General features: G+C 33.5%; 1 protein-coding gene across 1 annotated transcript in view; it reads right to left on the bottom strand.

Moving 5' to 3' along the window:
- Positions 1-544: 544 nt before the first annotated feature.
- The window catches only part of TPO (thyroid peroxidase), a 224,252-nt gene continuing 212,221 nt past the window's right edge, over positions 545-12,575 (bottom strand). Inside the window, exons 16-17 of the mRNA XM_031951166.1 lie at positions 2,045-2,177; positions 545-1,093 (exon numbers count right to left, since the gene is read on the bottom strand). Coding sequence (XP_031807026.1) covers positions 1,055-1,093; positions 2,045-2,177 — 172 coding nt within the window. The 3' untranslated portion in view covers positions 545-1,054. The remainder of the gene's footprint in view (positions 1,094-2,044; positions 2,178-12,575) is intronic.

Here is a 12,575-nt window from a genome sequence, read left to right as displayed (position 1 = left end):
TACACATATATAAAATTTTCCACATAGTGAACATTGACAGAATAGGATTCAACAACTTAACTAATCACCATTGTTATAAACTGAAGGGAAACTAATAATCAAACCTCTTTCAAACACAAACTAGTATGTAAGACAACCAATAGGATATTTTAGACTTTGCACTCATCAGAGTATTGACTAAAACACTCCCTTTTCATGCATGCTTTTAAAATGATCAGTCTTGGGACACTTCCCTGAGACACAGAAACTTTTCTTGACATCAGCCTTTTTACTGCTGCTGCCTTAACCAATCATTCATTTGACCCAAGACATTCACATTGATCAAAATCAAATGGTTGCCTCCATGCTGGAATAATTCTACCTCAAGAACAGAGTTTGGTCATCTTATACTTAGCTGATTCCCACCCTCTCTATGTGATGGACAATTGTAGGATTGGGGAGGAAATAAGAACATTCCATTCCTTTAGCTCTTCCCTCCTTTTCATGAGAAGGTAGAGATGAGTAAAGACCAATATCAGTAAGATCTTAGACCTACCAAAGTATAGTAAAACACATGAGGATCAAATAATCTAAGGGATATGACAGTTTTGAAGCATTACTAATATATACAAAAATAGGTTATTTATTCACTTGTTTTGCATTAAGTAAAATGAAATGGGTTTTCATTTATGATGAGGACCTTTGATTTTTTTGAACCATTTGGAAACATTTATTTTCCATGTATGTCTGGCCTATTCATGCCATCTGGCAATGCTAAGACTACTGTTAGTCAATATGGTCATTCTCCTACAAAGACTTCTCAACAAATGTTAACAGCAAGGTTTTTAAATATTCCAGCAACAGCACAATTTACAGATTGCCAAACAAGTCAGAAATAGAAACTATTTTTCTAAAGGACAGCCCATGTGGTCAGACCAAAGTCCTTATGTTCATTGATTCTCAAAATTTTAAGTATTGATTCTAAGATTTCTGAAGAGGGAAACATAGTTTCCTTGGCTTTGCAATAGGTTCAGCGTAGGTGACAAGTGCAGAGTTGTCCATCTTTCATGCTGTCTCACATACTGAGTAAGATTTGAGGGTCACATGCAGGATCCTAAAGAAAAGAATTAACATTCAGTTGGAACTTGTAGGCATGGTCATGACAAATAATTCTTTATATTTACTGGTTTCCCACCAGAATAGTTCTATGCTGAACTTCGATGTGAATGCAGGCCTTGACATGTGACATGTGAACCAAGGACAGCTACTTATTTGACTTACTTTGCTATCTTTTTTTTTTTTTTTTTTTTTTTTGCTATCTGATTAAATTCAGGAATCTCAAAAGAGAGCAGAAATCAAAACTATATTTTTCAGAAGGATGGAATGGGATTAGTAATTTATCTAAGTTAAATCAATTTCTTGGGCAAATTTTCCCTTGAATTTTAACACACTTCCAATTCCTACTACTTTGAACTCTGAACCAGTGTTCAGTGTCAGAAGTTGTTCTGGATTCTTTATGTCTTATACAATCTTAAAACATAGAAAATTTTTTAACAGAATAACTTTGATCATGTGCAGAATATAAAAACAGTGAAAAGCATGTCTGACATATTTTTAACACCATGATTTTTGTTAGTCTATTTTTGAAAAAGCAAACAATTTACATTTGTCTCCTCTTTCCTCTCTAAACTAGGGATGGCAGTCAATATCAGAGATGATGTTAAAATTAAAGATTAAAATGTCCCCAACAATTTTCTAAGATTCAAGAATATCTAGATACAAAAGGCATAGTTTTTTACCCTCAAATAATAGATCTCAATCTATTTGTTATTCAGAGAAAATACCTTCCTCACCTCCTCCCCCTTTTCCCAACTTGATCTTCCTGAAAAATGTATATGAGCTGGACATCTGAGAGGCAAGAATATAAATGAATGTGAAACAAATTTAAACAGAAATATTCTTAAGCTATTTAACTGACAATTGAAGTCTTTTAGAATGGGCTGTATGATAGTAAAAAAACTGACATTTCATGAAGTCTTTTAATGAAGGCAGTTATTTATCCTACCTTATCAACTGGTTGAGCTATGGCTTTGGGTTGTGAAATCTTCATTTCATGACATTTTTTGCATTCCATTTTGGCAGCTGTCTTCCCATTTTTTTCCACATTTGTTTGAATTGTTTCTATATCAGAATATGTCCTGTTGATAACCATGTGCTTGATTATTATGATCAGAAAGTACAAAGTGTTTGCCTAAGTGTGCATACCAAATTTGTCTTTTAAAAATGTTGTAAAATAGAAATGAAATATTTAAATTTCATGAGTGTTGTCTCCTCTAACTTGCACATTTTTGTGTATATGGATTTTTTATTTAAAAAGACTTAATTTGAAGATAATATTGTTCTAGCAATATTATATGATGATCAATTCTGATGGACATGACTCTTTCCAATAATGAGATGATTGAGGCCAATCCCAATGATCTTGTGATGAAGAGAGCCATCTACACCCAGAGAGAGGATTATGGGAACCAAGTGTGGATCACAACATAATATGCTCATTCTTTTTGTTGTTGTTTGCTTACATTTTGTTTTCTTAATCACTTTCTTTCCTTTCTGATCTGATTTTTTTATGTAGCAAGATAATTGTATAAATATGTTTACAAATATTGGATTTAACATATTTTACATGTATAACATATATTTGATTGCTTGCTATTTGGGGAGGGAGTGGAGGGTAAGGAGGGGAAAATTTGGAACACAGGGTTATGCAAGGGTCAGTGTTCAAAAATTATCCATCCATATGTTTTGAAATAAAATCTTTAATAAAAAACAAACAAAAGAAAATAATGTTGTTCTAAAAAAACTTATTCAATAACAAGACAATGAATAGAACAAAGGATTAGATATCAAGAAATGTGGGGTTCTCATTTGAGTTTTATCATTTCTTTAATGAGTAAACTTTTACTTTCATTCTCCTATTTGTAAAATCATAGAGGTTGAATTAGATAGTTTTTAAATGTATCTTTCAAATCTAAAGTTCCACAATTCTATTATGTCAAGTTATTGTTTTGTAGAATGGAATTGATGATCTGGAATTGATTTTGAGATCATGAATGGTAACTAAACATGTATTATCCCATATCTAAATTATGGATGATTACCATGTAGAAATCAGGAGTAGAATTATGTGTCTAGAACTGAAAAGATTCTTCAAAGTGATCTAATCCAAACTCCTAGGTAAGGAAAGTAAGATTCAGAGAGATTAAATAATTAGTTCAATTGAACATCTTGTATCAGAAGAAAGATCTGAATTTTGGTCTAATGCCAAATCCAGCTACTTTTTGTTGTATTATAATGTTTTAACTCCAATTTATTTACAATTTTAAAAAATTAACAAGCATATATCTTCCACTACACTGAACTAGAAAAAGAACAACAAAACCTTTGTAAAAATATATATAGTCAAAACAAATCACCATGTTAACAATATTTATAAATGCATTTCTTTCCCCATATTGAGTTTATCATCTTTGTCAGTTGGTAGATAACTTTCTTTGCCATGTCAAAAAGCTTTTATAAATTTTTTCTTTTGTACATATGGGTCTTTTTTCCTCTGTTTTTTAAAATCTCTTTGGGATATAGGTGTAATATTTATATTTCTCAGTCAAAGAATATGCACAATTTAGTAACTTATGGGGTATTCTTTGAAATTGCTTTCCAAAATTATTAAATCTGTTCATAGCTGCATCAACAATGAATCAATGTTCCAATTTCCTGTAGTACCTCCTTTTTTATTTTTGGTAAACTTTGCCCATCTGATATGTGTGTGAAGTTGATTTAAGTCATGTCTTATTTATAGGTACCTTAATACTTCATAGAATTATTTTTGTTCCACAATGCATGAGTAGGGCTGAGTAGAACTTTAGTGGAGGTATGAATAGATAACACCAATGAATAGTGATAATTCCCAAGCATTTGAGGCTTTAAAAATAGCTTCTCATTTGAACCTGAAGCAGATTTTTGAAGTAGGTACTGTAAATATGATTATTACTCTTAATAGAAGGGATCCTCACAATAGATTGAAAGCATATTGAAGGTGGGTACTGATTTTAAATTTTTCTTTCTATACCTTGTACTTAGCACATATCTTGTTTATATTGAGTTTTTAATATATATATATGTATATTTATTTGAATTGAGATGAAGAAGTTAGACTCAGAGAGTATGAGACTAGGCCAAAATGACACTCTTAGTTTCAGAATTGGGACCCTAACCAAGCTCTTCTAGTATTCTTTCCACCACACTTGATAAATGTTGCTGGGATGATTGAATTTTTAAAAGACTACAAACCTGTTCATTCTAATAACCAAGGAAAGATTTTTTTAAAAAAATCTATTGCTCAAGCTTTCTAAGCCTCACATTTAATGGGATTTTTTTCTTCTCATGCAAATAATGACTAAAGCTCCCTCGGGGAGAGAATCACCTGTACAATATCTACAGTCTGAGGACTAATTTTCTTTTTTCTGTATGATTACTACTACAATGTCCAAATCTCTTCTTTGTAGTTTGCCTGTGGGGTGGGTTTTATTTTTAAAAGGGTCAGATGGACGCTGAGTACCTCAGAAGAAAGATAATCACATATCATGCAGGGAATACTTGCACACTTTTGTTCTGCTTTTTCATACCAAATATTCTTTCCAAAATCTATTGGCCATGAAAGGTATTTCCAACAGGTATCTTTGTTTGTCTGTGAGGAAGCTGTAGCCAATAATAGTTAGATGTGGATGCTATTGCTGTCTCGGATCAACTGCCCCATTCCCATTAAGTGACACATCCAGCATGGGTTACTTGAGGGAGTGAAGAGGAGAAGGAAGAGATTACAAGAAACCCTAAGCTAAGATTTTTTCCCCTGAGAGTTTATTTTGCTTCAGTTAGGCAAACTGGATTTTGAGAAAAACTATCATGCTTACATATTTGCATTAGGAAGGGAAGGCAGAGCTAGACAGACATCCTAATCTGAAATTAAATTGCCTTGGGTCAGAATCAAAGAAACAGAAGCAGGGATGTTTCAAAGCCTGCTTTTTCACTCCTAATTTGAGGAACTGCCTTTGAGTTAATTTTCTTGTAGCTAGCAAAAGGTAGAGGGTAAGTCACAACAGACCAGGGGGAAGATTCTATCTTCATCTTCAGAAGCCTATTTTTCTCCCATGTGCATGTAATTCCTATTAATCAGGGTTTAAGAAGCTTTTACAGTGATTTTTGCATGATTTGCCTATCAGGTAGGCAGTTGTGTGGAGGAGCAATTTACAATGGGGGCCAAACAATTCTGATGAAAATTGGTATAATTTCATGTATGGAGGTGGAAGCAAGCAGACCTGTCTTTATATATTGAAGGGGAAAAATCCTTACTCTATCTTGAAAATAAAGATATATTGTACCACCTAACTAGGCTGTTGCTTTTACCCTCCTCTATTAGCCTCCTTAAATCAAATCAAAATTGTTTTATATTTACTAAATGGTTTCTCCTGTAAAAGGAGCAGTGTTAGACAGTATCATAACAGTGAGTATTTACATAGTGCTTTATAGTTTGCAAAGCACTTTACATATATAATCTCATTTGACCTTCACAACAATGCTGAGGGAAAGGCACTTATTTTCTCCTTTTTCCAAATGAGAAAAAATTGGCTGAGAGAAGTAGAAACCTTGCTCAGGGATACAGAGCTGCTAAGGCAAATTGTCTAAGGCAAGATCAAATTCCAGATCTTGCTTCCAGTGAATCTTTCCACTGTTACATACCTCGATACTGCTATGGACACAAGTGGGTTGTGAGATGGCATATTAGGTAAGGTACCTAAGACTCCTCTTCCTGAGTTCAAATCTGACCTCAGACATTTACTAGCTTCTTTACCTCAATTCCCCAACTATAAAAGGAGCTGGAAAAGTAAATAGCCAATATATTTGCCAAGAAAATTCCAAATTGTATCACAGTCTGACACAGCTGAAAAATAACTCAATTACAGCTTATTCAAAGTCTATAAGGCCAATAAGCATGCATTAAGTGCCTATATGTCCCTGCTTCTGTGCTAAGCATTTGGAGTACAAAGAAAACAAAAACCAGCCTCTACTTCCAAGGAGTCAACAATCTAATAGGAGAGACAGCATGTATCAGTGGTTCTTAAACTCTGGTGCAGAGCATCCTGGGAATCTCTGAAATCCTTTCAGAGACTCTACAAATGCATAATTAGTTTTTATTTTTAATGTGATCAATATCTATAACTACAAACCACATAAACAAAAACTCTTTGGACAGATTCTCAATCATTTTTAATAGGATAATGATATTGAGAACAAAAGTTTGAGGACCACTGATGTAAATAATTATGGACAAAAAGACTATGTACAAGGTCAACTGAAACTAATCAATAGAAGATAGCAGAATTCAGGGGGATTGGGAATGGCTTCCTGTGCAAAGTCAGATTTTATCTAGAATGCGAAGGAAACCAGGAAGTCAGGAGGCAGAGTTGGATGGAGAGAAGGAAGAAATGAAGGAAGCAAAAAAAAAAGTACATAGGGAAAAAAAAAGAAGAAAAAAGGAGAAAAAAGGAAGGAAAGAAGGAAGCATTTATTAATGCTTACTGTGCTGGAGACACTGTTGTAAATATTTTACAAATCTTATCTTCTTTATATTTCAGAAAGGGGAAGAGCCTATAAAAATATACAGGGAGGTGAAGTTTCTTGTTCAAGGAACAAGAAGATGAGTTTTACTGGATATTGGAATAGAAAGAATTCTTTGGTGACTGTAGATGGAAGTTATTTATCTAAATAAAGACTAGTGACTTTGTTGGCAAGAATGCATAATGCTGTCAGAAATCTGAAATAAATGCTCCTCTACAGGACTCTATAGTCTTATTGTCTTTTCCTAGTCCTTTTATTTTTTCTCTCAGATTTGTATAGAAACCAGGAAATATACATAGAGTAGCTGGCCCAGTGGTTAGAGCGTTTCACTTAGCATTAAGAAGACAATTTTCAAATCTCTTTTAGATACATTTTAGCTGTGTGAACCTTAGCAAGTAATTTAACTTTCCTTGGCCTTAGTTTTCTTATCTGAACTATAGGGATAATAATATCATGTATTTCATAGACTGATAAGTATCAAATGAAGTAACATATGCAAAATGAATTAAAAACCTGAAATTACAAATAAGTTCTACTATTGAGGTGTCCCTTTCCCATAAAACTCCTTTATGATTTTGTGGAGTCTTGGAAATGGTTTGAGGATACACACAACTTGACAACCAGGGATTTGATAAGAATGGAAAAATATTTTCTAATTTAAAATCATAGATGGCTGGACCACGCACTTGGAAGGGATAGAAGAAAAGTTCCAGTTTAGGGAAACCAAATGATCTGCAGCTAGGGATTAGCAGAGCTGGCTAAAGGAGGAGCTTTGAGCCAAGGGATGCTAGCTCTTAGAGAATTTAGCAAGATAGGTTTTAAGTATAAGCCATAATAAGAGACAATCCTAACCAGAGAGCTTCTTATTAGCTACAGAGGTGGATATAATGGTTAATGTATTGTTTTTATGCTTTGGGATTGGCAGGAGTAATAGAGTAAAATAAGTAATCTTGCAGAGTAGCAGCTCATCAGCACTCTTGCTCCAGCAGATGGTAACAGAGAGCAGCTCAACTAATTATATCTAATGACCATCATTGAGAAGATCACAGAGAGGAGATTCAGTACTCAGTGGAAATGTGATACTCAGCAGGTGACTTCATTAGACAGTCAACATTCAACATCAAATAGAAATACAAGGACCTTCCTTTCCCCTCCCCTACCTCATTAACTCATCAATGGACAAGTGACCAGAGGTCCAAGTTACCCTAAAGTAGACATGATAGTAGATCATGTATTTCTTTTATGTTGTATCTTCATATGTTTCTTGGCCATATGTTCTCTGTATGTGCTCATGTGTGTTCTCAGTGTTTTTACACCCTTTACCATCAATGATATAGTAACTTATGGCAAAATCTTTTTCTTAGGATATTTTCTTGTCACTTAATTTTCTACATTATTGGATTAAATGTATTTTGTTTGGAACTATTATGTCTTTTCTGGTTGCTGTAGTAGGTAGTAGAAAAGTAATAAAACACTTACTTTGTGTTCCAAGTTCTGTGCTAAACACTAGAGATGCAAATACAAACAAAAAGACAGACAGTGAGGAGGAGTTAACTTCTTTATATTCTCATAAATAGATCTGGAAAATGAGTGTGTGTGTGTGTGTGTGTGTGTGTGTGTGTGTGTTTGTGTGTGTGTTGAGGGTCATGGTAGCTAAATTAAGCCAGGAAAGAAATGTAACACGATTGCCCTGGTCTTGTCCTTAAAATGGGGGTTCTGAAAAGCTTAATATAAAAACCACATAGATTGGTGCTTGTGGGTTATAGTCTTGAGTAAAATTTTGATTCACTATCTTGAACCTGGTTTAACTTTTTAGAGGCCCACCAGTGAGAGTACTCATAATAGTACAGGATTTAGGCTGAGTTATAAGCATCTACAAAAGAGAAATTGAAAACTAATTATTTGTAATATAATTTTCTGAGTTAGCAAATTTTAATTTAAGCATTTTCACCTGTATTTCATTAGCTTTTTAATCTAAAGGAAAGAGAGTCAGAGACACACACAGAGACAGACAGACACAGAGATAAAGACAGACAGAGAAACATAGAGAATCCGAAAGAGATGTGAACAAAGCAAAAAACAAACAAACAAAAAAACCCAACTTTACTTAATGTAAATTTAAAAAAAAAGTTGAATTACAAAGCAAACATTTTGTTAATTATGTAGTTATTTCATGAACTGTCACATAATTAGAAAATGATGTGATATTTATAACTTCTGAAGTACTGAAGGCAGCTAGGTGGCACAGTGTATAATAATATAGGTTTATAGTCAGGAAGTCTTGTGTTCAAATCTCCTACCCCATACATCCTTGGCAAATTGCTTAACTTCTGTTTTTCTCCGTTTCTTCATCTGTAAAATGGGGATAATAAGAGCATCTAACTCTCAAGATTATTATAAGGATCAAAAGAAATAATATTTATAAAATGCTTACATAGTGCTTGACACATAGTAATAACTTAATAAGTGCTTATTTTATTCCTCTTCCTCCACATAGGATCAATTTTGACATAGATTGTTTGAATTAGAAATGACCTTAGAGATGATCCACTTTAATCCTTTGATTTTTGAGGGATGCCCAGAGTAAAGAAGTTAACATTTAATCGACTAATTATTAAGTAATGAGACTTAATTAATTAATTAGATTGATTTTCTTGCTACAGCAAGTCAGTGACAAAGCCAGATCTATTACCCATTTCTCCTGACTACTAGTATGTTTTTTTTCTGGCATGGGGAAATGTATAGAACACTAGATTCAGATTTAGAGAGACTTAGGTTTGGCTAAGAGACCTTAAAGGCCATCTAGTTTAACTTCATTTTACAGCTGAGACTGAGACAGACTAAATGAATTGCCCTAGGTCTTGCTGGGTTGTATAACCTATGCACTAGTCTTTACACCTCTCACTCTCCCTAAATCTACATAGTCATTCAATGGCCAAATATTGCTATTTTAATCTTCTTAAAATCTCTTAGATGTGATCACTTCTTTTTATTCACAGTCACTATTTTAGTTCAGGCCCTCACTACCTCTTTCCTGAACAAAGGAATGGCCTTCTAATTGGTTTTTCTGCCACCAGTTTCATTCCTATCTTCAACATAGCTACCACAGTGATTTTTCTTAAGTGAAAATTTGATCCTATCATTCCTTAACTCAATAAATTCCAGTTGTTCCTCATTATCTCTATGATAAAACACAATCTCTTTGTTTTGACTTTTAAAACCCTTTCCTTTTTTTTTTTTTTTAATTTAAACCAAAGCCCTTTCCCATCTTTCTACTTTCATCATATATTGATTGTTCACAATCTTGAATTTTATGGTTGACTTACTGGCCTTCTCTTTGTTCCTCATATACCTTACTCCATTTCCCATTTCTGAATTATATTTGCATTGCCTATCTCCTTTTACCCTCACAATGCTCCTTCCACTATTCTTAGAACACGTTTCCTCCTTGGCTACACATTTTAAAATTTTTCATTTACATCAAAATATAGCTCAAGCATCACCTTATACAAGAATACTTTCCTGATTTGCCCAACTGTTAATGTCCTATCTTGATAATTATCTTTTATTCACTTTGTATTTATTCTGATGTTTTTATATAGATATATGTTGTCTCTCCTGATAGAATCCCTAACTCTGAAAGAGCAAGAATTTTTTCATTTTTGTCTTTCTCTCTTGAGTGCCTAATAATGCCAGTCACGTGGTGATTACTTACTAAATGCTTCTGAATTCTTGTTGACTGAAGTGTCAGAGGTAAGATTTTTCAACCAAGTTCCTGAAATGAGATCTAGTTCTATTTCCTCTGTACCTCATCCCAGTGTTCCTAAGCCTCCATTTCATTATCCGTAAAATGGATATAATCATATCTAGCATTGTATATAAATGCTTCTAGCTTTCCTATGAGTTTTTAAGGTCTTTTGCAAATTTTAAAGTGCTATAGAAATGTCAGTTTGTTTTTATTACTATAATTGAAGCCTATGTTTCTTGTGTGGTAATTGATCTTTAAAACCACTGTCTATGAACCTTGATTTCATTTATGAGATTATATGTCTGGGAAAATGAAATAAACTCAATAAATGATTATCAAAAAGATTAAGTTCATGTGACTCAAAACTGATTTCATGTAAAATCAGAATTTATGAAGATTCTTATATAATTAGTTACCATTAGTGATTATTGATAGTGTATGAATGAATTCGAAATCAATTACAAGTAAAACAACTAATTTGACATTGAGGGGATAATTTATAGGAAATATCTGAGCTGACCAAGAATGAAAAGCAATGTGGTATGGCAGAAAAGAAGCATCGAGTTTGTTAAGAGATTTGGCTCTCCCTTGTAGCTATGAGGGCATATTCACTTAGCTTCAGTTTTCTTCTTCTCTAAAATCATTTAAATAATAGTCATGAACTTTTTTTTGAGGAATGTGCTTGGTAAAGCCTCATAAATGGATGATGGTGGTGGTTGATATAATTAAAATTTTAAAAAAACTTATGAGAAAACTAAACTAGAAAAAAACTTAGGTAATGCAGTTTTTATAAAGATAAAGAACCTGCATACAAATTTGAAGAGTATGGATTTTTCTAGTTTGGTTTTCTTTTAAGTCCTTTTAAATGGTTGCTACTAATGATCCATCACAGAAATATAAAAACACAAGATTTCTGCAGTAGGACATAACTGATCAAGTCAGTGCTAAAAAGAAAATGAAAATGGTATTACAGATTAATGTTTCATAAAGGTAAGAAACCACAACAAGGAAATCAAAAAGCCCTGTGAAAGCCCCAGGATTTCATTGACATTTTAATACCACTGCTTCAGGATTATGTATTGATGTGTGGGTGTTGTAAATGGGTCAACCATGCAAATAAGCTTTAAGGCAGGTGTAGCGCCATCCCTCCTCTAAGAATGTGAAGGATGCTCCAAGCAGCACCCTGGTTTGTGCTGCTCTGGGACTGGCTGAAGGATGTACACCCGCAGTGATTTATCACTATTATATATCACTTGACAAGTGGAATAATGCAATGAGTCTCTGTCAGGCTTCAGTGTTTATATATAAAATAGGGAGAGAAAACATGATACTCCATTCCAAGTGGTAGGTAGGTTATCCTAGCAATGTGTTTTTTTCCCCCCTATGAGTAGAGAGCTATCATCCAGCTTTTCTCTTACCCAATCCCCTCTTACATCAATATTTTATTTTGTCATCTTAAAGAAGTCACAGAATATCCTAGGGTGAGGAGGAGGTGGAAAGGGAAGATAAAAATAGAAACAAAAAAGCTTTCAAAAGAAAAATTTCAGGCTATCAACAATCAGGCAAAATGTTCTTTAAATCACTATTCATATGAAATACAAATTAAAACAATTCTAAACTTTTGTCTTAGACTACTTATAGATTCAAGGACACAGCTGGGAGGGACCATTGAAACCACTTAGGAAAGCTCCCTCATAGTACCCATGAGAAACTGAAGTCCAGAGAATTTAATTGACTTCTCCAAGGTTATATGGGTAGTAGTTGCAAAGCCACGATTATGACCAAGCCCCTCAACTACACCTTTCCACTGCTTCTCCATCAAAATGGCAAAGGTGATAAAAGACAGAAATAGTTAATGTTGTAATAATGTTAGAGGGATCAAAGGAGACATATTAAAATGATGAAGGCAGAATTGTGGATGGGTCCAATTTTTTGAAAAACAATTTTTAATTATGTAATAAAATCAGTTGGACTATTATTAGTTATCAGACATATGCCCAGATTGAAACCAGAAAGTTTCTATATATAAAACATATTCATAGACAAAAATAACAATAAAAAGTTCATGAATTAAGGAATGGCAAAAAGAATCTGTGATAGATTAATGTATAAAGCTATTTTTAACCTCACACTTATCTGATGGGCTAATATGATAAAAAAGAAAATTATAAAT

Source organism: Sarcophilus harrisii, chromosome 2 (assembly GCF_902635505.1).
Source record: "Sarcophilus harrisii chromosome 2, mSarHar1.11, whole genome shotgun sequence".
Lineage (NCBI taxonomy): Eukaryota > Metazoa > Chordata > Mammalia > Dasyuromorphia > Dasyuridae > Sarcophilus > Sarcophilus harrisii.
The sequence above is the reverse complement of the archived record's forward strand: the minus strand, read 5'-3'. Positions and strand labels throughout refer to the sequence as shown.